The sequence below is a fragment of the Styela clava genome, chromosome 10 (genome assembly GCF_964204865.1).
Source record: "Styela clava chromosome 10, kaStyClav1.hap1.2, whole genome shotgun sequence".
NCBI classification, from domain to species: domain Eukaryota; kingdom Metazoa; phylum Chordata; class Ascidiacea; order Stolidobranchia; family Styelidae; genus Styela; species Styela clava.
The window spans coordinates 22,153,946-22,181,677 of NC_135259.1; the positions used below are offsets into that span (position 1 = coordinate 22,153,946).

At 37.3% G+C, this 27,732-nt stretch overlaps 1 protein-coding gene across 3 annotated transcripts in view; it reads right to left on the minus strand.

Annotated features, from left to right (window-relative positions):
• Positions 1 to 940: 940 nt before the first annotated feature.
• Positions 941 to 27,732, minus strand: part of LOC120337379 (uncharacterized) — a 62,311-nt gene continuing 35,519 nt past the window's right edge. For all 3 annotated transcript variants that reach the window (XM_078117006.1, XM_078117007.1, XM_078117005.1), the window contains exons 36-42: positions 19,679 to 19,795; positions 17,648 to 18,828; positions 17,206 to 17,389; positions 15,693 to 16,042; positions 7,799 to 7,825; positions 6,694 to 6,837; positions 941 to 3,776 (exon numbers count right to left, since the gene is read on the minus strand). In XM_078117006.1, coding sequence (XP_077973132.1) covers positions 3,708 to 3,776; positions 6,694 to 6,837; positions 7,799 to 7,825; positions 15,693 to 16,042; positions 17,206 to 17,389; positions 17,648 to 18,828; positions 19,679 to 19,795 — 2,072 coding nt within the window. In that variant the 3' untranslated portion in view covers positions 941 to 3,707. The remainder of the gene's footprint in view (positions 3,777 to 6,693; positions 6,838 to 7,798; positions 7,826 to 15,692; positions 16,043 to 17,205; positions 17,390 to 17,647; positions 18,829 to 19,678; positions 19,796 to 27,732) is intronic.

The window sequence follows — 27,732 nt, forward strand, 5'->3', positions numbered from 1 at the left end:
AATGCTGAGCACAGTTTCTTGTCTGCTTACAGCTAGGATTTACATATTAACTCGGGAGAGAGAGAGAGAGAGAAAGGTCATATTACGGCTTAATCATATGGCGAACCATGGCCTGTCGACAGTACCCGTTCATTTTGGGTTAGTTAGCCAGGTATTTGTTTTTAGATGCATGGACAGGGTACTTTAGTGGTTACCGACATGACAAATGTAATAAACCGCCAGGTATTTAGGAGGTATCGCTGAGGATTTCATGGGGCCAAATTCGTAAATATTAAAAAATTAATTAAAATTAAAATGATGGTATATAAACATGATAGCCATGTTCAAAAAGAACCAAGTTGCGCTGTACTCGTGTAGTATGTGTACCAGGTTGGGGTTAGGCCATAATTCCATTCCGATTTTTCCTTATTTTAGTTCTATTAGAGTTCGGAGACTGCCTGTTTTAGCCAAGTGAATAAACGCCCATAGGTTGCATCAGTCGCTTCACACACACAACTTGATGTTAAAGAGAGACAGACCTCCATATTGATACACACACTTCTGGAGCACCGAAGGTTGGTCCCATTATTTATTATGCGACGTTCAAACTGACACTTCCCACCAATTTTTTTTATTTTTGACTCTTTTGAAGGCTTGTTCATGGTATTTGAATCCCCCTGCCCCATTTTATGATAGACTGATTTTATTTATGTGCATGTTGTTGTAAGTAAGATTGCAGTGTGACTAGTTTAAGCCCTCCTCTTCAGGATTTTACCTTATTCAAATTATTATTACTTTACCTTATTCAAACCACGTGATGTTCTCAAAAATTTTGTACATCCATGAGCCTGCCAGTGTACATACGTTATACAAGACGATAAACTTGAATATCTGTATCATGAAGCGTTCCTTAGAGCACGAGAGCTTCTAAGAAATAATCGACCACTCAAATTGTTTTCACTACTTTTTTATTCTGATTAATAATTTCTTCTTACACACAAAATGGTCAAGTCAAAATGATTCAACTCAGTAAACGTTCTATGGTTGACCATGCATGCTGAGTGTTAAGTTTGCTATCGCACTGCTGATCAGCCTTCGTTCTTGGTTCAAATTTTATAAAAAGTTTGCTGAGCTTTTCGCCAAAGCAGGGGTTTATGGAACTTTACTCCGACTCAACCAGTGGTTCCTAAAGTTGATTGAGCAAGGGTCAAAAATTAGAAGCGGAAGGATATTCGCGGGCTAGGAAAAGGGAGCGCCCACAAGGGGCAAATATCACATAGAATTATGGTATAATTAAATTGTTCCGAATATACACATGCTCAAACCGTGATAATGATGTAACAATTGGAAGTATCCAGAACGCAAAAAGATAAAACAAGTGTTAAACTGTTTAACTTTAGTTCGGCGAGCCATAAAAAATCGTTACACAGGCCGTAATTAGGTCGCGGTTTGGAAACCACTGGACTAAACAGAATGAAGAATGAATTTTGATAAATTTTCTACAAGTTAAAAATGACTCGGATGATAAAAACAAATTTAAAATATTGATTCGACTTCCATCCAAAAAATTTCTATTGCTTTTACCGCATTTGCTTCGGCATCCGCCGGGTTTCGATTAAAAATAAAAGCAAATCATGATTTTAGACAGAATGACGCGATTTGTCTTTCTAGAAATTTTTGAAATTGAAGGAACCAGGTGGTGAAAACCGACACTGGTTAAGGAAAAATTTCACTGAGTGAAATCAGAAAGAATAAAATACATGAAAAGTTTGGTTCAAACATTCGTCCACTACTATCATATGAACCTGCTGTGGCTAAGCATTGGATGACTGGCTGTAACTTTGATTCAACTTTTACTAGGATAGGATCTGTAGATCTATCCCAGGGAGAGGAAAGCATAGAGAATGGCTTGCTCAAATGGTGAACTATAGAACTACTATATGAGGATTTGTATATAGTTCCCAAGGAGAAGAAAGTTTATAGCAGAGGTGTGCAAACTGCGGCCCGCAGGCCAAATGCAGCCCTCAAAGAAAGATTGTGGGGCCCGCGGTGAAGTGCCATTTTTGAATGATGTATATCAGCCATATCAGCAAGGCCCCAGGCCCCTTAACAATGCTGTGTGTTCAATAACAAAAAGAAACAACCTTTGTGCCTATGCATATTATTGAATGATTGTAAAGTGCCTGGTTGGGAGCAAATGTTTAAATAATCATGTGGAACACAAAAATATTAAACTTATCAAACAATGATGAAGGCATAACTTGAAAAAGTTTGAAAATTCACATGGACTAAAAAGATCGGGGCATTGTAAAAATAATGGGTTCATTAACCCCAGCCATGTGTATGGCATGGCAACAACGCATTGGAAAAAAATAAGATTCAGAATTCAACACACTTGGACTATGAGACAGAATATAAAAAAATGGTGAAATTAGGGTCTTTACAAAATAAAAGAATGTAATTTTAACAAATTAAATTCTTCTGGAGACTATTCATTCTGGTTCAAGAAAACAGATTTTAATTAAATGTTTTTTTTTGCGAATGGAAAATCTCAAGAGAAGCAAATTGTTTGATAAGATAGTTCAGGGTTGATTTCTGCTTTTTGAATAGGATGAAAACCCTGGGAAGACTCACATCTGGTTGACAGATAAAATTGAATAACCCAGATGCAGCAGTTGTTCCCAGATAAGTTGGATTAATTTCACAAACACAGAGCTTTTGACTTCACAAAGGACAGAATGATACGGCTGAATGATCAGTATTTACATTTGTGACCAGTGGAGCATTGAATGGCAGAAATGAATAAAATAAACAAATCACAAGGCAAACTATTTCGTCCATTTCTATACAAGATATTGAGAACAATAATCAGTGTGATTATAGATATTTCATTAGGTGCTCCCGAAGTATTCGAACCAAGATGGCGCACAACCTGAACATAGTATGTGTACCGGGGCTAGGGTTGTTTAGGTTGTGCGTCATCATGGTACGAATACTTCTGGAGCGTCTATGATTATGCATTAAAATGTAAGTACATTGATATCACATAAACTGTAAAAAGATGAGTGACTTGAAACACTCCAAGGTTATACTGTGAAGGAAATATACAACAGTTGTTAAAAAACATTTTTAAAAAGTAGGAGATTTAAAGTAATATTAAGGTTACAGCTGGAAAGAGCAAAAATTATTCGACGTGTGACTTGAAACACTCAAAGACTATACTATGAAGAAAACAGGCCAAAACAAAGTCTGCATTACAGTATTTTTATTGAATAAATGAGGAAATATTGTTGGTAAAAAGATTAGGTAAGGCAGAATAGATTGACAGTTATCAGATTGATAATCGAAAAATCATGGTTTTAGTTCACTTTGAAACAGTAGGGACAGCATGATATGGCTGAATGAACATTTTCTAATAAATATTTCTGTCCAAACCATGATTTTGATGGGAAATTTTGAAACATTAAGGTCACACAATCATTGCTTTACTACTAAATTAATAAATAAACCTTGAGTTATTCTGACAACATATGGCGAATCTGGTCCTTTCATACTGTTATCAGTCCTAGGTATTGGAATATATAGTTGAGTAAATAATTGTTGCAGAACGTATGCCCAATGCTTATCGTGATACATCAACTGTTAACGTAATTGATCTCCCACAGAACTTTGTGAAGGGATAATGTTTGCTCAAACGTAAAATATCTGCATGGGTTGACTGGTTTCATCTATTTCTTTTGTCTCAAGGTGACATCTTCCCCCGTAGGCATAGACCATCTTATCCACACCTCCAGTTCCTGCAACAAATAAGATAAATTTAATCGAGTTAGAACAAATGGCTGGGTTGGTTCTTTAATTATTATTCAACTTCTTCGCGGGAGTCGCTGCTGAATGAACACTTCCCATAGTATCATCCCTTCACTCTAGATTGGCATTCTTAATTTGATTCACATAAAATATGTTGCGCAATCAGCAAGAAGGCAAAATAAACCACAGATTTCATCTACATTGGGCGCAAGAGTTTGATCTTTTCCCAAAATAACCCGAGTCGTGTCTTACGGAAGCAAGCAATACATGACCAAGTATACAATAATGCATGGTTTGGTGCCACAAGAAGTCGAGTCAGAAAAATCTATCGATTCTAAGTGTAAACTGGATGTGACGTTTCTATGTCACGCTTCACTATAGAAAATGTTCAGTAAATTTATCAAATAACTGAAGTAAGCATGGTATTTGTATTTTTTCAAAATTTCAAACTCAAAGCAAAATTTAAGATTTTTAAAAGTTGAGAGTAGTAATCGGAATTAAATGACTTGCAAACATGTCCATTTCGAAGATGGGTGGGTGAGCAGATGAAGTTAAATTCAAAATTATCAACCTTGAGTAAACAAAATAGTAGGTTTCTGTATGACACAGAGTTAGAAGTAACTTTTCTACATTGCCCTGGATAGGTTTGTATCCAACCTCTAACCCAGTGGTTTCCTACCTTTTTTGGCTCGCGACCCCCTTTGGTGGTTTACGCATACCTCGCGACCCCCTGCCTCACTTTCTATACTTATCAATAAAATAGGTGGCAAAGTGGAGGCGCAATTCATTGTCACTTCATGGTAGCTGCTGCCACGAACGAACACATGACACCTCTTGCCTTGGTTATGGCGCTATTCCCGGTATATTCACAAATTCTTGTACCGGATTTTAGTCTATCATGCGGAATTATAACTACTTAAACCTGAAAACTAAACCCAAATCCATCAAAACTGTATCAATAAGAAAAATGTCCCAACTTATCCAATATTTATCACCATCAGGGGCAGCCTTGCCACTACAGCCGACATGGCGTGGTTACGGCAGCAAAATTTTACGCGCCTTTTGTTTTCAATTTGCTGCCGTGGTAACGTCATCTTGCCATTGGTTTGTGGCAGCTAAAAAGTCAATTGCCATGAGTTTGACTGAACCTCAATGGTTTGACCATAGCGGCCATGGTTTGGAAATCCCGCCATGGTTTTGCAGCAGCTTGTGTAATTTAATTTTTTATCAACCTGCATTTTTGCTGAATGTGACGGCTGGCATTGAAACCGCGTAGCTAACTGCGTGATTCGTCGTTTAGTTTTTGACAAATCTAGTCTCATATCATTCTCGACTTTCATTCGATTTCGTGCCTTTGTTTTTATATGAAAAAAGCCGTTTTCCTATTTCATAACTTCATTTTGATATTGTTGCTTTTTCGCCATTGTAAATAAAATAACGGGATTATAACGTTACAGCAGGATGTATGATAATCTTCACGAAGAAACAACATCGACTACAAGCCTTCCCTGCAGTAAACACCTTGGTATCGAAATACTGGCGTTCCACAGCATTGCTTCGAAGCCCGCGTGTTTTCCGCATTTCGTTGCGCGGAAAAGCAGACGCGTTCGTGTGACGTCACAATGATTTACATGCCATAAACATCCAGCGCCGCTTGATTGGTTTCCAAACAAGAAGCGACATTCTGGGGTCTCACGACAGCTAGTGGAAATCTTCCGGAGGCAGACGAGAGTCCATTCCAAAATTCTCCGCGTTCTATTGACAATATTAAACCTAAAGTTTTGTATTATTTTGTACTGTGTTGCAAGGCCTTCGCGACCCCCCCTAGAAACCCTCCGTGACCCCCCTAAAAACCCTTCGCGACCCCCCCTAGAAACCCTCCGTGACCCCCCCTAGAAACTCTTCGCGACCCCCTAGAAACCCTCCGTGACCCCCCTAGAAACCCTCCGTGACCCCCCTAGAAACCCTTCGCGACCCCCCCTAGAAACCCTCCGTGACCCCCCTAGAAACCCTTCGCGACCCCCCTAGAAACCCTCCGTGCCCCCCCTAGAAATCCTTCGCGACCCCCCCTAGAAACCCTCCGTGACCCCCCTAGAAACAATTCGCGACCCCCCTAGAAACCCTCCGTGACACCCCTAGAAATCCTTTGCGACCCCCTGTGGAAACCCTCCGTGACCCCCCTAGAATCCCTTCGCGACCCCCCCTAGAAACCCTCCGTGACCCCCCCTAGAAACCCTTCGCGACCCCCCTAGAAACCCTCTGTGACCCCCCTAGAAACCCTCCGTGACCCCCCTAGAAACCCTTCGCGACCCCCCCTTAGAAACCCTCCGTGACCCCCCTAGAAACCCTCTGCGACCCCCCTAGAAACCCTTCGAGACCCCCCCCCCCCTAGAAACCCTCCGTGAACCCCCTCGAAACCCTTCGCGACCCCCCCTAGAAACCCTCCGTGCCCCCCCTAGAAATCCTTCGCGACCCCCCCTAGAAAACCTCCGCAATCCCCCTAGAAACCCTTCGCGACCCTCCCCCCTAGAAACCCTCCGTGACCCCCCTAGAAACCCTTCGCGACCCCCTCTAGAAACCCTCCGTGACCCCCCTAGAAACCCCCCCGTGACCCCCCCAGAAACCCTCTGCGACCCCCCTAGAAACCCTTCGCGGCCCACCCCCCCCCCCCCTAGAAACCCTCCGCGACACCCCTAGAAACCCTCCGTGCCCCCCCTAGAAACCCTCCTCAGGTTGGGAACCACTGCTCTAACCCATAGTGAGTGTGACATTGAATTACTGTGAGAAATCAGGTAATTCAACGTTTTCTATATTTTTCTCATAAGTTCGAAGTTGTTCAATATGCTGGGATAAATGTTTTATTAGGCTTGGCCCATAAGTAAACCATGCTTGGTACAAACAACTCACCGTTGTTGGGATTGAATCCAATTTCCTCTGAATCATCTCAATTTCTTCAGGTTCTACTGTGTAGTCCAGAATCATTATCCCAGTGATGTGAGATAACATATCACAGAATGCAACAGCTTCATCGTGGGAGAGAAGTGGAGCCTCCTGTATAAACAATGATTGATGTCAGCTGAGCAGGTTGTAGAATGATTGTTATCAGGGATGCGGATTCATGTAATGGAGATGTGTTCCATATGTCAATGTGTTCAATGTTTTGCTATAAAAAGGCTATGGACAAGCAGCTACTGATGGAAGGCATTAAGTTTTGGGATAATCAGAATGTCACTGATTTCGAGTTTACTGCCCAATTTGATACAGCTAAGTTGAAGTGGCGGACATGGGACTTGAACCCATGAAATTATATTCATATTATTGGACGTGAAATTAAAAACTTATTGATATCTGTGATCATTCCGTTGTCGTTTATGGTCGGTGCCAAATCGAATAACATTTTTTATGACAGGATTTTGTTGCATAGTGAAATATTTCAGAACGTTTATAATGAAACTGAATTTCACAGAAGAAATATATTCAAGTGTGAATAGTTGAATTGGTGTCGGTTAGATACAAGTCGGAAAATGAAATTGTCACCGAGATGATCGAAATGCAAAGAAGTTGATGTTTGCACACGTTCCTGTGCTTTTCAATGTAACGCTACCTAACACATATAAATATGAAATGAAAGGCCGATCAACCCATCTGGGGTTTGAACTTTCACCGCCTCACCCACTAATTTCCACGACAAACCAAATAGATCACAGCCCTACAAGCTATATTGAGTAGCTGCTTGTTTGGAGCTTTGTTCATAGCAAAATCATCTTACTTTGACTTTTTAAAATCAAATCAAAGTTATGGACATTAACATTGGCTTTAAGAGTGACTTTTGATTTAAATTTCAATGGCTTGAAGAGACAACGACTCATAATATGAATTATGGTAGTAGCTGATCAGTGTTTCACCGTTATGACAATTAGTTTCGGTTTTGAAATATTACTTGCAAAATTCAAACAAACTGATCAAGTTAGAAAAACTGATGTTGGATAAAATTCAGTTAATGTGAACTCACCCATTCTCCAAATCTAATCTGTTTTATCTGAAAAAAAATTTAAATTTTACAAACAATGGCAACAGAGAAGCGTAGTTTGAAGAAGTGAACCAAATTAGGAAAATGATTAAGATCGCACTGTACTGGTTATGCGAGGCAGACTGAGAAGAGAAATGTTAAGTTGGTCAATTCCAAAAGAAGAAGAATTAAGAATTCATTTTGTACGTTGTAAATATAAAGTGCTCGTGGTTAACCAGAATTTAGTGGTATATTCTAGGCGAGGATGCATGCGAGCAATAATATTGCAACCGATCACTTATGAGATGAAATGTCTCGTTGCTATAGCTACAACTAAGACATTTCATAACAATCAGTGTTAACTCCAAGCGAATTATGAGTGCGAAAGTGCTTCGCAGTCGAAAAAAAAGTGCGAAAGTTCTTTGGTCGATTTTAATCAGTTAGATGCTCTACCTTTTGTTTTAACTCATTTAACACAGCATAGATACTCAAAAAGCGTTCCGTTAATATTGCAAATTAAAGAGAGGAGCCTTTCCGTTAACGAAATTCCTTTAAATCCTTGTTCAAAACGAGCAAATTCATTGGCAACGAAAGCAAACATGTCGCGAACGAAACTTTCGTGCAATCAACCACTCGTGTCGGTTGCTAAGCAAAGGCTTTCACATTTGTGTTACTATTTCCATCTAACCGACAACGATTGGCACATGCAGGCTGTAATCGCTATTAGTCACTACCCGCCATAGCTCGGTGCCAAATGCCAAACTTCGCCTTAGGAATACATTAATGTTTCGCCGGTGCTAATGACTGTTATATGGGGTTTCCGCAGTCTGTGCATAAAAGATTTGCGAATGGAGTCATTACTACAGTAGGGGGTTGGATCATTTGTACAAAGCCGGTGCAAAATAAAAATAGTAATTATCAAATTAGGGTTAAGAAGACCGATAGCGCCGAAAATTCAACTTTTCAATTTATTCCTAATCCTTCGGATAATTAATAATTTATTTTGAATCACTTTGAAAGTCACCACCTGCTGTTTTAGGAAATAAGTTGACCTACGCTTCCTTCGAAGATTTATTAATCCGAAATATTACGCAAGATCACTTTGAAAATCTCCCCTGTTTTATGAGATAGCTTGACCTAATTTATCATTTATATTTATATCATACTATCTCAGAGCTTAGGCAAAGACCTGTAATTTTTAAATATCGGCTTGTCTTGGTTTGCGTGCGAGTCAATCATATATTGGCAAAATTTTCAGGAATGCAATGAACGTTCAGCATTCATGAATACCACTCACTTTGATGCTGCAGACCTAGTATGAAATATTCGCATTCCAATGTCACTTGCAACGTTTCCATATATTATAATTACACTAATAGGAACGATGACACCCAAGAGTTTTCTTTTTCGAAGGTACACGAAATACAACGAGGATGATTCTCGATAAAAACATGAATATTGAAAATAAACGAATGACATGACAGTGGTTTCCAAATTATTTGGAATGTGTCGCGAAATATCAATCCATTTGATAAATAATTTTTATTCGACATTATGGTCGCTGAAATCCTGGAAATTAATGTTGGAAGAGAAGTACGATTCGCATTCTCAGATATCAGACATAAAGTCGCGATATTCAATCGTTCATGTGCACAAATCTCACATGTAGCATTGGTTAGTTGGGCATGAAATGTAAAACGCTCGTTTGTGTTTTTCAATTCAATAAAATTCGTTTTTCTGTGCATCATTACTACATTACTCTTATTTCTAATAGTAATTACGCCTTTTCTGCGGGCAAGACTCGTAAAATAACATCTTGAGACAAATTTTTATTGCAAAATCTTACGTACGTGGTCACATTTCATCGATGTCATTGATAGTCACATGACCACTCTGGTTCAAAAAAACGCACTAAGTTGTATTCCAACATCTAATCGACGCCGCCGAGCTTTTTTGCGGAAGAGAAAGGGGAATCGGCGTGCTTGTATAATAATCATATTAAAAACAAGAATTTTGCCATTAATGCAAAAGCTTCATCTCCCATGTCTGCCTCACATAGGTTAAAATTCTAGCAAATATCGTTATGTAATGCAAAATTAGGTTACAAAAGTACTAGTACGCAACTTATTTGTCGCATGAAAATATTCCCTTCAAAATCGAAAAAACTAATTTGCAGTTCTTGAAAAAAACTGCAAAAGTGCTTCTCACTATTCGCAAATGTGCGCTAATAGTGAACACTGATAACAATGACCAGGTTTCTCTCATCTTGGTCTGAAGATATTGCGCAGGAGCGTAGCGAGAAATTTTTAAAGAGGGGGTTCTGAAATTTCTATTTTTGCCAAGCTGGCCCAATGCCGGGAAATGTGTTTTCATGATTCTTGGGGTTTAATAAGCGTTTCAAGCTACGAAAAATTCATATGTATGATACAGAACGATGCTTTTATTTTTTTACATTTTAAATGAGGTTCCGACCCCAAACACCACCCCCCTGACTACGCCCCTTGTATGTTGATGTCATAAGTTATAGATCCCGGGTTCAAACCCTGATGAGCCTGAAGTCTCTGATTGGGCTTTATTTATAATATCCATGACATAGCTATCCAAGCGCAAATTCTATAAAGCGCTTTATTTAAATGTACGTTCTGGCTAGGCGGTTGCCACCGCACCTCTGATTACCCTGTGTGGGTTTGCAGATTCGAATCTTGAATATGTGCGAGAAAATTGTTGAGCTTCTCACTGTCGCAGGATGGTTCACTCAACAACCGCTTATTGGTTACGGCTTCCCCATCATCAATTCCATGATGTGTAACAAATAACTGGTCAACTAATCCTATGCCCAACATGGACTGGTAACCGGACGAGAGGCTATGGTTATCCATATGGTTAGCCATATATTATTGACTTTCTGCTCCCCTATGACAAATATCTAAATCCTCCCAGAAATCCCATAGTATATGTACCAGGCATGGGTGCAGCCAGGATTTTTTAAACAATAGGGGGGCTTACAGTGAAATTAAGAGTGCACGAAATGCAATTCAAGCTGTTTTGTTTAAAGCTTAAATATACATTCAATTTTAAGCAAAGATTGTAAAAATCTGAAAATGACGATACTGCAATATAATCATGCAATCTAATGGGCTACTGTCTGCAAGTTGTAAACCAGGGTTGGGCAAACTGTGGCCCGCAGTTGGATCCGGCCCACTTTTATCTGCTGAAATTACGACTTAGTTTTTATGGATATAAATTTCCTATTAAAATTTAAATGAAAATCGTCGACTGAAATAAATAATTCCAGACACGTGCCTGCAATATCTAGATAAATTGTGATGTGACAATGTCTTTAAGTCGGTTTTTTATGTAAATGACATTTTATTTTTCATGTGCGCCACATTTGCATTGTTGTCTCTAATTGATTATTTTATAATTTAGTATATTGGAGTTTAGAATCCATGACTTAGGCTGTGCCTCCTTCGTATGCCGCTTATTAGCTGCATATCCTACGTATGGTCCGGTATACACTTACCGTATACCCGATTGGAAAGCACTGGTCTAAAGTACTAAAAAGTGTGTGTTGTTTATAGCGAAACGCTGTTGAATATATTACAGACTTGGGTGCAGTTCGCCTCCCTTAGCCTGACGTCATTTTTTCATTATTTCATTCATTCTATTTCAAACATCTAGTAATCGTCGACCATTAAACCCTAGATCAGTGTTTCCCAACCCGAGTCCGCGGTCTCAAATGAGTCCGCGAAGCGTTTGAATGAGTCCGCACTGAGCCAGAAATTCCACTGCGGGCAGCAAACGTTTTTGCGAAAGTTAAATATCAGCCAAGTTACGATTTTCGTTAACATTCACATAAAACATAAGAAGGAAGTTTATTCACATAACATTGATCAAGTCAATTATTACTAGTTACTGAGCGGCAATACAAAATACTAAAAATATAACGGAGAACACCTTAACTTTTGTTTTATGATTGTACGCGACCGATAAAAAACGCTTCTTTAGACATTGCGAATCGCAAAATTTCGAGTGATACTGTAGTATATGTACCAGGGCTTTTTCCCTTAGGCCTCCACATTGGTACGTACAGTACTGGAGCGCCGTAAGTGTTACACGAGCAGCTCAGATTTGTTGAATTCACAGAAATACGAATCAAAACAAAATATAATCGGGCCTTTTACAACGCATTTTTGTGTCCACGGATTGTCATGATATTTTCTGATTAGTATTGCTTTTATTTCGTCAGATCAACCAAATATAACCGTGTAATATGTTAGCAGATTGCTGTGGCATTTCAAAGAAGTAATCCTATCATCTTGTCATAAGTCTACGCAACCGCGACCATGAACACAATTAAAATAGAAAGACATTTTAACTTCTCGTCGTTGTCATGGATTGAATATAGTGCGACAGAAAAGGCCATTATACAATAAAAAACGTCGGCTCTTTTAACGGACGCGTAATTGCGTCGAATTTCCGATTTTGAAATTCGTTCAAATTGCGTTGCGTTTGGTTTTATTGGCTATTCACACAGAGTACGGTTGCAATAAAAGCACCTTGAGTCCGCAAAGGTTTTTGCCGGTGAGAAATCAGTCCGCGACCAAAAAAGGCTGGGAAACGCTGCCCTAGATGGTCATAACTATGTCGTCTTGTTCGCTCTTCATTGTTTCACAAATGAGCTAGCTATTTGGCGGAGAGAAAAAAATGTAACCGCACTTTTGCGAATGTTACAAGCCTACATATTTTCATTCCGATGTCTTGCACAAACGAGTTGTATGTACATGAAATACAACCAGAACAAAATGGAATTTTGACGTCTCAACAAAATAAATATAGGTAATAAACGAATGATATATGCCAGTGGTTCTCAAGTCGATTTCGAGTTTGTTGCGAAATAACAATCCATTTAACTAAAAAATATATTCTTGGAGTAGTGGCCGCATTTAGTAATAGAAAAATAATAAAATTTGTGATAATTAATTTTGAAGAGAAGTACAACTCGTGGATGTCAGTGGCGTTATAATTGCTATGAGCACAAAAACAAGCTCACGTAAATCACCGATTAAATCGGCATGAAAAAAAAACTATTATCTGCCGTAATTTAAATGTTAATGAGTCAATTTATTTATAGCCAGTCAATAACATATTTGAATACGCCGGGATTAGTGGTGGGCAAAATCAATTTTTTTTTCATTAAATCATATAATTTGAATGTTTTTAATGAACGTCGAATAGTGGCATAACGTATATTGGACTGAAAACTTAAAAACAACGCTGATTTTAGGCCAACGTGAAATCTGTATTCTAAGTGAACAATATCATCATGAATGACCTCGGAATGTTATTTAAGAAGCTAGCAGTTCACTTTTTCTACTTTAATATTGAGACTAAGTTATTTTTGTATTAAATAATGAATGAAAACACCGCAAATTCGCTATTGTGTCAATAGTCAATGTTTTGAAGTGAATTACTAATTAAATAAATCGAATAAATGGCATTTCTACGCGGTCATACTATGTCCCTCTAAAATTTCGTGCAATTTTTATAAAATACATTATTGTATTTATCTGGTTTGACGTTTCTAAATTCACAAAACGGTGTTGACGCAAATTGTGAAAACTCAGGGATTAAGGGAGTCGTAAACCCCTTGTTGGAAATATTTTTCATGAGAGTGTTCTACCCAGAACAAACCACAATGTCGTTTTATGGTAAACGCATTACGGTTTCCCGCCAAAACTATATTATTTTGCTCAGTATCACCTTTACGCAACACCGCAAGGATTTCAATCATGTTTAGGATGAGTTATCTCCGCAACTCACGCATCGCGATTGCTAAAACAGTCGCTTGAATTTAGTAGAAATTTACTTACAGCTCTCGCTATCAGATAAACGACAAAAGTGAGGAATCTTCGTCAAACCAGACAAATATAATAATGTATTTCATAAAAATTGCCCGAAATTTTAGAGGAACATAGTATGACCGCGTAGAAATGCCATTTATTCAATTTATTTAATGAGCAATTCATCTCAAGACATTGGCTATTGACGCAATGGCGAATTTGCGGCGTTTTCATTCATTATTTAATATGAAAATGACTCAACCTAATTATTAAAGTAGAAAAAGTTAACTGCTAGCTTCATAAATAACTAGCTTCATAAAATTCCGAGGTCATTCATGATGATATTGTTCGCTTAGAATGGGGTTCGCAGTTTACAAATTGTTATATAGTAAATTGAATCCGACACAAAAGATAAAATACACAATAAGATTAAAATGTGTTGTGAATTCCTCAATAGCTGTCTTCAACATTTACACAGATGTGAACTCACAGTTTTGCCTCAAATATCAAAACCAAACTTCGATGTTTGCCATTGCGTGAAAATTAATACTTAATAAATAAATTAATAAATAAAATGTTCTACCCAGAACAAACCACAATGTCGTTTTATGGTAAACGCATTACGGTTTCCCGCCAAAACTATATTATTTTGCTCGGTATCACCTTTACGCAACACCGCAGGAATTTCAATCATGTTTAGGGTAGGTTATCTCCGCACCTTACGCATCACGAGTTACTAAAACAGTCGCTTGAATTTAGTAGAAATTTACTTACAACTCTCACTATCAGATCTTTGCATCTTGGGGACTTTTATTTTATTCCTGCGCTCATTACATCTTTTTAACCCAATTCAGGCTCCAAGCCCTGCCCATTTTATGGGTATTTTTAAACTTATTTTTTTTTTGTCAACCATTAAGCGTTAAAGCGTTACTCATGGCTTTTTAAAAGCGTCTGCTAGAGTTCTATTCAGCAATATATCTTTGAAACACACTCCTCGAAAAAAAATTTTTGCAAAAAAATTTCAAAAATTTCTAAAAAAAAAATTGGACTTTGAGATATTCTGTGTACAGTAGAGGGTTAATAATTAATTCCTAATTAATTAATTTTTTCTTCAACGTTTTCGTTAAGTTTTTCCTAACATAACAATACCAAAACGACTATTATAGCATAAAGAAGGGTTATTACTCTGAAATTCACAATTGTATTCACAGTATTGTCAAGTTCAAGGTCAAATTATCGATTTTGATGACGTCACAGCTCTTATTATTACTGCACAGACCACCCCCAATGCAAAAAAATTAAATTTTTTCGGCGGAAATGCGCGTAGAACAATCCCATACGCGCATTTACGCGTTAAAATTACCATTAATTTTACGTTTTTTTACATACAAAAAATCTCCATACCTCTGCCAACTATGGAGCAGTCAAAATCATATTTATCAAAACAACACAGCGCCAGGGATGGTCAGGGATAGTTAGTATGACTGAAAATACATGCTAAAACAATAATAAGTCCTTATAAAGGAGTATTTCCTGTCTGAGCTGAGTCACATTTTCAGACGTCTGACAGGTGATTTTGAAATCCAGGCTATTTATACGATTCGCACTTTGCGTCACGGCTGGAAGGTTTTATCGCTTCTCTTATATGAAAAGTCATTATGTCGATAAACAGCTAAGAGCGATATTGAACCTTTAAGTACCGAAATTTGAAAACTATACTAAAGTAAACCCATATGGGCGTTCCGGCTGTAGAAGAACCCCCTCGCTGGCTGTGCCTCTAGTACCAGGTTAGAGGGAGGCCATGATTTTATTCTGATTTTCCTTATTTTAGTTTTATTACTGAGGTCTATTATTTTATTACTAGTTCTATTACTTTTAGTCTGGGGACTGACTGTGTTAGCGAAGTGAATATAACCCTTGCCCATAGGCTTCCGTCCCTTTACACAACTTGATGTGAAGTGGACGAGCAAAATCAATCGCCTTCATATTGGTATACATAACTTGGAGTGCAACCAAAACCACCTTAGAATGAAACTTGATAGTTAAGTACTGACCTTGATATTTGATCTTTGCATTGATGAGGCAAGGAGTGCGAGATCAGATGATGTGAGAGGAACAGCATCCAGATCGAGTGAATCGAGACGTGAACAACGAGCAAGAATAGATGCCAGAGTGTATTTATCACTTGGAGTGAGAGTCATGTAGCTGAAATCAATCTCACGGATGGATGATTTGATGATATTATTGACTCCATCTCCTGACTCATTTAGAACGTGCATCAGCTCTAGAAGATCTTCATTCCTCACTGCCTCTCTTCCTTTAATCTTACGTTGGAACCAGCCTGGTCTAAATTGATTCTTCATGCTTGATAACAATATCGATCGTTTTTTCTCCAGATCAATATCTTAGAAAAAAATGTTGTGAATTAAAGTTCGTTTAATGGAACTGAAAATGAAGCTCAGGGCTGTAGAGGATAGAATTTTATCATATGCCAGAGAGAGGAAGGCCAGCCGAGACCGAAAAAAAATTTAAATAATTATTACCTAAACAAAGAGAGCAGATTTTATCAAATTTCCAATATTTCAACTAAAAAAAATCAGCAGGGTGTCAATAGTAATTTCAGATCTGTACCCCTGGACAGGTTAAGTCTAAAATATCCCAAAATAAATTCCAATTTGAGATTGAGATTTTTTTGACAGATTTTTTTGAATTGCTGGACTCCTCACTACCGTTAGATAGTTTACGTAACAGCTGGTCGGTTATCACTTCCTCCACTATCACTCCATGCTTCCGGAAAAATACCTGACTAATCTCATACCCGAATACATGGACCAGTATCGGGATGAGAGGCCGTGGTTTGTCATATGAGTAGTGTCTCATCGGCTTTGTTCTCGTCAAGGATTAAAATTGTGAATCCTATCCTAATATTTCAGATTTCTGACAAACCTAAATTTGCGAAAATAGACAGGAACAATTTGTATGCAAACCGTAACATACTCTGATACAAATTATCAAAATACTGCTTCTCCCCCCATTCTATAGAACTCCAATTTCAAAATACTGAACAATGTAATCGTCGCTAGATAAATATCGCGGAGTGAACCTCATGCCCACCACCTCACCTACGATATAAGAAATTTGGTAAGCAATGCCAAGACGGAAAAAAGTTACATCCCTCAAAATATAGTAGCCTCTGTGGAATTATGTTACCGGAATAGTTTTAATTGTAAATTCTCAATACTTTAACCACGGAGAATCAAAAAATTGCATAATAATTTTTTATCAATTGCATAATAATATTTTATTGATATTGTATTCAATACCAGCCAATATTCTATCGAGCATTTCATAAATATAATCCCAAGTCTGCATTGCTTTGAACATGACATTAAAATTATGTGTAAATAAACTAAAATTGTTTCGAAGTATTTAGACTATAAGATATATCGATACCACGTTACAATATACCATACTTAGTATAAGAACCGTGGTCTAATCAGGAAACCCTAGTAAGGAAACCTCCAGTATGAGTAGTTTAGAAACACTAGAATATGCTAGAGAGCTCACCAGATTTCAAAATGCCGACATCAGCTTCTTTTTCCATTGCAATGTTTGATGTTTTAGGGTTGAGTATAATGCCGCATAGGATTTTACGAACTACGACCCAATGCTTTTCATGAATTTTGGTTGAAACAAACTTTCTGAATTTCCATATTGACATTTCAGCAATGCAGAGGGCAGTGAGGGCCTCCTGTTAGAGAAAAATACAATTTGAGCAATGAAATATTCGAAACTAAGAAACAAGTTCCATCTACAAGCAAACGTAAGTCTAAATTTGAATTTTGTGAAATGGAACGGCTTTATTTGATTAAATATAATTTTTAAACAAATGCTTTACGTGAATGAACCCACGGGGTCAGCTTAAATTTTTTTTTTTCAGATTCGAAACTAAGTTGGATATATATAATATTGTACCCAACACTCCACCTAGTGGACCTAATACACCTACTTGAATTGTCTGATGCGTAAATAAATAAACAAGATGTCCTTCCAGGAGCCTTTGATTGAGCCCGATTGATCCAGGAAATGGTACCATGATATCTTTGAAATGATCCACAGTAATTCCTGGGGGTAAATCTGATTTGGTGAAAGTAACTTTCTTGTTTTTTGTGCCCTTGAATGACATTTCCTTCAAGCTGTGAACGACGTCATAGATAGACATTCCAGTTTTCATTTGGTTCATTGTGATATGTTCGGATCTCAAGGTGTCACGCAGGACAAACAACAAAACTTCTGTCATTGTGTCGGGACTATATTGCTCATAGATTATCAAGACTGATACCGTGAAAATGAGGAACATTGGTATGGAGCATAGAGAGAAGATAGCCTTAGCTTCATTCTGCAGACGATTCATGACATAGGCACTCTTGTCTCCACTGAAAGCTTTGACAAGTTTTATGACGTCTTCTTCAGAGAACCCTGCCAACGCGATGACTCTCTCGGGACGAGCCTTTCCTTCAAAATTTCGAATGACATGCTCACGTGAGGAGTAAAGAATGCGGATGCCTGGGTAGAGCTTGCCAGCAAGGATGAGGTTTAGAATAAGCTTGGGATCTGCTTTCTCCGTATGATTGCATTCACCATGTGGGATTCCAAGACTTTCGGGGAAAGAATATTGATCAGCTCCATCAAGAACGAGAAGAAACCTTTCAGGATATTCCCTGATCCATCCAACACCCATGTCAATGACATCATCATTCAAATCCGTTTTCCCAAATAAGAAATTTTTTGGGCTAATTCTTCTATGAACCTCAAGATCTCGGAAGTCCATGCGACGAACAACCTCAACCTTTCTAAGCTCTGGTATCTTACCATCAAGCACATTAACGGGGTATGTTTTTGTCATTTCAGTTTTACCATATCCAGCTCCTCCTATCAGAGCAACTCTTGATTTTCCATTTGAAAAAAAGTTCTCCATGGATATTGGGTTGCCAGGTTGTTTCTGAGTTTGCTGACTGAAACCCACTTCTGGTTTGTACTCAGATTCTTGTACTGTGGTTTCGTAATAGTCAACTTCTACTGTTTTGGGATTGGTTTTGTAATCGGGGGTTTTGAGATACTTCTTTTCAATCGGCTTTGCACTTCTCCTAGTTAAATCGTTGATGGCATCCTTGAATTCTTGGACTTTTTCTGTGACATGAAACAAAAAATAATTTGGCATTAGCACAACATGTATATTCTTGTTTTGTTTCATTGATAGTGCATAGAATTTTCAGAAGGGAATTACAAAGTATTTATGGAATTAATTTAGTCTCAATAGACTATATCGTAGCTTTATTTAACAGTCTCATTTCAGAAGAAGAGATTTCATAAGATTTATCACAGCCTATTTGAAAGCTGCAGCCTCGCCAGGAAGGCACTGATATAGTCTTGCTATAATAGTCAGTCACATCGTTTTCCACAACCATAATTGTGTTTTGAAAATGGCACAAGTTTCTGAATAAACTTTTATAAGAATTATTTATATGAAAAGCATTTCTAATGCCTTGGTGAAATCAGAATAGCTTTGTTGGAAAAGGAACAGACATACGGGAAGACACATATTCTTTTCATGCGAACTTAGAAATCTAAAAGCTTCACTGATAGACAATGAAATTTAGGAGGGTAAGAAAGAGTAGTACAGTCTCACATAAAACTCGTATTTTTTGGAATTTTGTTGTCCTCCATTAACTCATAGCAGTATCTCCTGAAACTCGTATACATTGTAATTTCAAATCTTTAAAGAAAGATTGATGTAACACCAAAGTGCGCATCTGAACATAATAAACTCCAACTTGGAAGATTTAGCAGTTTTTTACCTAATTTCAGTGTTAAACAAAATGTTAAAAAGTAATCATCTATTATACAACCATACACCTCAGTAAAGTGCCTTCATCCTCTGGAATTCCAGAAAGTATAGCTTTTGTCCATGCTATCCAGAGTCATGCAAGTACAATACTGGCAAAACATGTCGATCGAGATCAAGTTTATATCAACTGACCTGTATAACTCCCCCCTCCTACAGCTGCTTCCTGCTCACTTGATGTATTGGCTGGTTGAGTGTCAGAAGATCTATGGCGATCAGGAGTGTTGTGGTGAAGGATAGGGGTTGTAGGAACTGAAACAATATAAATACAGGTTTAGTTTACAGTCGTGGCTTTACTTTATCATGTAAAATGAAGCTCTCGAAAAAGCTTTTGAGTGAATGTAATACCGAAAATATAGTATTTTTCAAGAAGATAACAATGTGCCAACTATAAATAGGATATATTCATTTTCTAATTTCTTTGAATACAACGGTAAATAAAACGGAAATTTTTTATCCGTTGTTTATTTTCATTCTCGAACAAATCTGTTATTACTGGAGTAAACTAGATTGGCTTCAATATTTTATAGAACAACTTAACAGGTTACTTGTTCTGATTGATTTAATGGGAAAGAAACATCTTTGTTATTTTGGTTTTGCCATTAGTATTAGATAGATAAAATAAGCGATTTGGCAAACTCAAAGAGAACTAAGATTTAGCTCATGAATTTGGATCTTTGGATAGGTTAGATATTATAACATTTCATATGAAGTGGGATTCATGGTATGGTCTGGGTTAGGATAGATATAAAACTTTGGGAAGATGGTTGGAGTAAGCATATGAAATGGGATTCATGGTATGTTCTGAGTTAGGATAGATATAAAACTTTGAGAAAATGGTTAGAGTAAGCATATGAAGTGGGATTCATGGTATCTTCTGGGTTAGTATAGATATAAAACCTTAGGCAAATGGTTAGAGTAAGCATATGAAGTGGGATTCATGGTATGTTCTGGGTTAGGATAGATATAAAACTTTGGGAAAATGGTAAGAGTAAGCATATGAAGTGGGATTCATGGTATCTTCTGGGTTAGTATAGATATAAAACCTTAGGCAAATGGTTAGAGTAAGCATATGAAGTGGGATTCATGGTATGTTCTGGGTTAAGATAGATATAAAACCTTAGGCAAATGGTTAGAGTAAGCATATGAAGTGGGATTCATGGTATGTTCTGGGTTGGGATAGATATAAAACCTTAGGCAAATGGTTAGAGTAAGCATATGAAGTGGGATTCATGGTATGTTCTGGGTTAAGATAGATATAAAACCTTAGGCAAATGGTTAGAGTAAGCATATGAAGTGGGATTCGTGGTATGTTCTGGGTTGGGATAGATATAAAACTTTGGGAAAATGGTTAGAGTAAGCATATGAAGTGGGATTCATGGTATCTTCTGGGTTAGTATAGATATAAAACCTTAGGCAAATGGTTAGAGTAAGCATATGAAGTGGGATTCATGGTATGTTCTGGGTTCAGATAGATATAAAACCTTAGGCAAATGGTTAGAGTAAGCATATGAAGTGGGATTCATGGTATGTTCTGGGTTAGGATAGATATAAAACTTTGGGAAAATGGTTAGAGTAAGCATATGAAGTGGGATTCATGGTATGTTCTGGGTTGGGATAGATATAAAACTTTGGGAAAATAGTTAGAGTAAGCATATGAAGTGGGATTCATGGTATCTTCTGGGTTAGTATAGATATAAAACCTTAGGCAAATGGTTAGAGTAAGCATATGAAGTGGGATTCATGGTATGTTCTGGGTTGGGATAGATATAAAACTTTGGGAAAAGGGTTAGAGTAAGCATATGAAGTGGGATTCATGGTATCTTCTGGGTTAAGATAGATATAAAACCTTAGGCAAATGGTTAGAGTAAGCATATGAAGTGGGATTCGTGGTATGTTCTGGGTTGGGATAGATATAAAACTTTGGGAAAATGGTTAGAGTAAGCATATGAAGTGGGATTCATGGTATCTTCTGGGTTAGTATAGATATAAAACCTTAGGCAAATGGTTAGAGTAAGCATATGAAGTGGGATTCATGGTATGTTCTGGGTTAAGATAGATATAAAACCTTAGGCAAATGGTTAGAGTAAGCATATGAAGTGGGATTCATGGTATGTTCTGGGTTGGGATAGATATAAAACTTTGGGAAAATAGTTAGAGTAAGCATATGAAGTGGGATTCATGGTATCTTCTGGTTTAGTATAGATATAAAACCTTAGGCAAATGGTTAGAGTAAGCATATGAAGTGGGATTCATGGTATGTTCTGGGTTGGGATAGATATAAAACTTTGGGAAAAGGGTTAGAGTAAGCATATGAAGTGGGATTCATGGTATCTTCTGGGTTAAGATAGATATAAAACCTTAGGCAAATGGTTAGAGTAAGCATATGAAGTGGGATTCATGGTATGTTCTGGGTTGGGATAGATATAAAACTTTGGGAAAATAGTTAGAGTAAGCATATGAAGTGGGATTCATGGTATCTTCTGGGTTAGTATAGATATAAAACCTTAGGCAAATGATTAGAGTAAGCATATGAAGTGGGATTCATGGTATGTTCTGGGTTGGGATAGATATAAAACTTTGGGAAAAGGGTTAGAGTAAGCATATGAAGTGGGATTCATGGTATCTTCTGGGTTAAGATAGATATAAAACCTTAGGCAAATGGTTAGAGTAAGCATATGAAGTGGGATTCGTGGTATGTTCTGGGTTGGGATAGATATAAAACTTTGGGAAAATGGTTAGAGTAAGCATATGAAGTGGGATTCATGGTATCTTCTGGGTTAGTATAGATATAAAACCTTAGGCAAATGGTTAGAGTAAGCATATGAAGTGGGATTCATGGTATGTTCTGGGTTAAGATAGATATAAAACCTTAGGCAAATGGTTAGAGTAAGCATATGAAGTGGGATTCATGGTATGTTCTGGGTTAGGATAGATATAAAACTTTAGGAAAATGGTTAGAGTAAGCATATGAAGTGGGATTCATGGTATGTTCTGGGTTGGGATAGATATAAAACCTTAGGCAAATGGTTAGAGTAAGCATATGAAGTGGGATTCATGGTATGTTCTGGGTTGGGATAGATATAAAACTTTGGGAAAATGGTTAGAGTAAGCATATGAAGTGGGATTCATGGTATCTTCTGGGTTAGTATAAATATAAAACTTTAGGCAAATGGTTAGAGTAAGCATATGAAGTGGGATTCATGGTATGTTCTGGGTTAAGATATATATAAAACCTTAGGCAAATGGTTAGAGTAAGCATATGAAGTGGGATTCATGGTATGTTCTGGGTTGGGATAGATATAAAACTTTGGGAAAATGGTTAGAGTAAGCATATGAAGTGGGATTCATGGTATCTTCTGGGTTAGTATAGATATAAAACTTTAGGCAAATGGTTAGAGTAAGCATATGAAGTGGGATTCATGGTATGTTCTGGGTTAAGATAGATATAAAACCTTAGGCAAATGGTTAGAGTAAGCATATGAAGTGGGATTCATGGTATGTTCTGGGTTAGGATAGATATAAAACTTTGGGAAAATGGTTAGAGTAAGCATATGAAGTGGGATTCATGGTTTGTTCTGGGTTGGGATAGATATAAAACCTTAGGCAAATGGTTAGAGTAAGCATATGAAGTGGGATTCATGGTATGTTCTGGGTTAAGATAGATATAAAACCTTAGGCAAATGGATAGAGTAAGCATATGAAGTGGGATTCATGGTATCTTCTGGGTTAAGATAGATATAAAACCTTAGGCAAATGGTTAGAGTAAGCATATGAAGTGGGATTCATGGTATCTTCTGGGTTAGTATAGATATAAAACCTTAGGCAAATGGTTAGAGTAAGCATATGAAGTGGGATTCATGGTATGTTCTGGGTTGGGATAGATATAAAACTTTGGGAAAAGGGTTAGAGTAAGCATATGAAGTGGGATTCATGGTATCTTCTGGGTTAAGATAGATATAAAACCTTAGGCAAATGGTTAGAGTAAGCATATGAAGTGGGATTCGTGGTATGTTCTGGGTTGGGATAGATATAAAACTTTGGAAAAATGGTTAGAGTAAGCATATGAAGTGGGATTCATGGTATCTTCTGGGTTAGTATAGATATAAAACCTTAGGCAAATGGTTAGAGTAAGCATATGAAGTGGGATTCATGGTATGTTCTGGGTTAAGATAGATATAAAACCTTAGGCAAATGGTTAGAGTAAGCATATGAAGTGGGATTCATGGTATGTTCTGGGTTGGGATAGATATAAAACTTTGGGAAAAGGGTTAGAGTAAGCATATGAAGTGGGATTCATGGTATCTTCTGGGTTAAGATAGATATAAAACCTTAGGCAAATGGTTAGAGTAAGCATATGAAGTGGGATTCATGGTATGTTCTGGGTTGGGATAGATATAAAACTTTGGGAAAATAGTTAGAGTAAGCATATGAAGTGGGATTCATGGTATCTTCTGGGTTAGTATAGATATAAAACCTTAGGCAAATGGTTAGAGTAAGCATATGAAGTGGGATTCATGGTATGTTCTGGGTTGGGATAGATATAAAACTTTGGGAAAAGGGTTAGAGTAAGCATATGAAGTGGGATTCATGGTATCTTCTGGGTTAAGATAGATATAAAACCTTAGGCAAATGGTTAGAGTAAGCATATGAAGTGGGATTCGTGGTATGTTCTGGGTTGGGATAGATATAAAACTTTGGGAAAATGGTTAGAGTAAGCATATGAAGTGGGATTCATGGTATCTTCTGGGTTAGTATAGATATAAAACCTTAGGCAAATGGTTAGAGTAAGCATATGAAGTGGGATTCATGGTATGTTCTGGGTTAAGATAGATATAAAACCTTAGGCAAATGGTTAGAGTAAGCATATGAAGTGGGATTCATGGTATGTTCTGGGTTAGGATAGATATAAAACTTTGGGAAAATGGTTAGAGTAAGCATATGAAGTGGGATTCATGGTATGTTCTGGGTTGGGATAGATATAAAACCTTAGGCAAATGGTTAGAGTAAGCATATGAAGTGGGATTCATGGTATGTTCTGGGTTGGGATAGATATAAAACTTTGGGAAAATGGTTAGAGTAAGCATATGAAGTGGGATTCATGGTATCTTCTGGGTTAGTACAAATATAAAACTTTAGGCAAATGGTTAGAGTAAGCATATGAAGTGGGATTCATGGTATGTTCTGGGTTAAGATATATATAAAACCTTAGGCAAATGGTTAGAGTAAGCATATGAAGTGGGATTCATGGTATGTTCTGGGTTGGGATAGATATAAAACTTTGGGAAAATGGTTAGAGTAAGCATATGAAGTGGGATTCATGGTATCTTCTGGGTTAGTATAGATATAAAACTTTAGGCAAATGGTTAGAGTAAGCATATGAAGTGGGATTCATGGTATGTTCTGGGTTAAGATAGATATAAAACCTTAGGCAAATGGTTAGAGTAAGCATATGAAGTGGGATTCATGGTATGTTCTGGGTTAGGATAGATATAAAACTTTGGGAAAATGGTTAGAGTAAGCATATGAAGTGGGATTCATGGTATGTTCTGGGTTGGGATAGATATAAAACCTTAGGCAAATGGTTAGAGTAAGCATATGAAGTGGGATTCATGGTATGTTCTGGGTTAAGATAGATATAAAACCTTAGGCAAATGGTTAGAGTAAGCATATGAAGTGGGATTCATGGTATGTTCTGGGTTGGGATAGATATAAAATTTTGGGAAAATGGTTAGAGTAAGCATATGAAGTGGGATTCATGGTATCTTCTGGGTTAGTATAGATATAAAACCTTAGGCAAATGGTTAGAGTAAGCATATGAAGTGGGATTCATGGTATGTTCTGGGTTAAGATAGATATAAAACCTTAGGCAAATGGTTAGAGTAAGCATATGAAGTGGGATTCATGGTATGTTCTGGGTTAGGATAGATATAAAACTTTGGGAAAATGGTTAGAGTAAGCATATGAAGTGGGATTCATGGTATGTTCTGGGTTAGTATAGATATAAAACTTTGGGAAAATGGTTAGAGAGTAAACATATGAAGTGGGATTCATGGTATGTTCTGGGTTAGGATAGATATGAAACTTTGGGCAAATGGTTAGAGAGTGAACATATGAAGTGGGATTCATGGTATGTTCTGGGTTAGGATAGATATAAAACTTTGGGAAAATGGTTAGAGAGTAAACATATGAAGTGGGATTCATGGTATGTTCTGGGTTAGGATAGATATGAAACTTTGGGCAAATGGTTAGAGAGTGAACATATGAAGTGGGATTCATGGTATGTTCTGGGTTAGGATAGATATAAAACTTTGGGAAAATGGTTAGAGTAAGCATATGAAGTGGGATTCATGGTATGTTCTGGGTTGGGATAGATATAAAACCTTAGGCAAATGGTTAGAGTAAGCATATGAAGTGGGATTCATGGTATGTTCTGGGTTGGGATAGATATAAAACTTTGGGAAAATGGTTAGAGTAAGCATATGAAGTGGGATTCATGGTATGTTCTGGGTTAAGATATATATAAAACCTTAGGCAAATGGTTAGAGTAAGCATATGAAGTGGGATTCATGGTATGTTCTGGGTTGGGATAGATATAAAACTTTGGGAAAATGGTTAGAGTAAGCATATGAAGTGGGATTCATGGTATCTTCTGGGTTAGTATAGATATAAAACTTTAGGCAAATGGTTAGAGTAAGCATATGAAGTGGGATTCATGGTATGTTCTGAGTTAGGATAGATATAAAACTTTGGGAAAATGGTTAGAGTAAGCATATGAAGTGGGATTCATGGTATCTTCTGGGTTAGTATAGATATAAAACTTTAGGCAAATGGTTAGAGTAAGCATATGAAGTGGGATTCATGGTATGTTCTGGGTTAAGATATATATAAAACCTTAGGCAAATGGTTAGAGTAAGCATATGAAGTGGGATTCATGGTATGTTCTGGGTTGGGATAGATATAAAACTTTGGGAAAATGGTTAGAGTAAGCATATGAAGTGGGATTCATGGTATCTTCTGGGTTAGTATAGATATAAAACTTTAGGCAAATGGTTAGAGTAAGCATATGAAGTGGGATTCATGGTATGTTCTGGGTTAAGATATATATAAAACCTTAGGCAAATGGTTAGAGTAAGCATATGAAGTGGGATTCATGGTATGTTCTGGGTTGGGATAGATATAAAACTTTGGGAAAATGGTTAGAGTAAGCATATGAAGTGGGATTCATGGTATCTTCTGGGTTAGTATAGATATAAAACTTTAGGCAAATGGTTAGAGTAAGCATATGAAGTGGGATTCATGGTATGTTCTGGGTTAGGATAGATATAAAACTTTTGGCAAATGGTTAGAGTAAGAATATGAAGTGGAATTCATGGTATGTTCTGGGTTAAGATAGATATAAAACCTTAGGCAAATGGTTAGAGTAAGCATATGAAGTGGGATTCATGGTATGTTCTGGGTTAGGATAGATATAAAACTTTGGGAAAATGGTTAGAGTAAGCATATGAAGTGGGATTCATGGTATGTTCTGGGTTGGGATAGATATAAAACCTTAGGCAAATGGTTAGAGTAAGCATATGAAGTGGGATTCATGGTATGTTCTGGGTTAAGATAGATATAAAACCTTAGGCAAATGGTTAGAGTAAGCATATGAAGTGGGATTCATGGTATGTTCTGGGTTGGGATAGATATAAAATTTTGGGAAAATGGTTAGAGTAAGCATATGAAGTGGGATTCATGGTATCTTCTGGGTTAGTATAGATATAAAACCTTAGGCAAATGGTTAGAGTAAGCATATGAAGTGGGATTCATGGTATGTTCTGGGTTAAGATAGATATAAAACCTTAGGCAAATGGTTAGAGTAAGCATATGAAGTGGGATTCATGGTATGTTCTGGGTTAGGATAGATATAAAACTTTGGGAAAATGGTTAGAGAGTAAACATATGAAGTGGGATTCATGGTATGTTCTGGGTTAGGATAGATATGAAACTTTGGGCAAATGGTTAGAGAGTGAACATATGAAGTGGGATTCATGGTATGTTCTGGGTTAGGATAGATATGAAACCTTGGGAAAATGGTTAGAGAGTGAACATATGAAGTGGGAGTCATGGTATGTTCTGGGTTAGTATAGATATAAAACTTTGGGAAAATGGTTAGAGAGTACACATATGAAGTGGGATTCATGGTA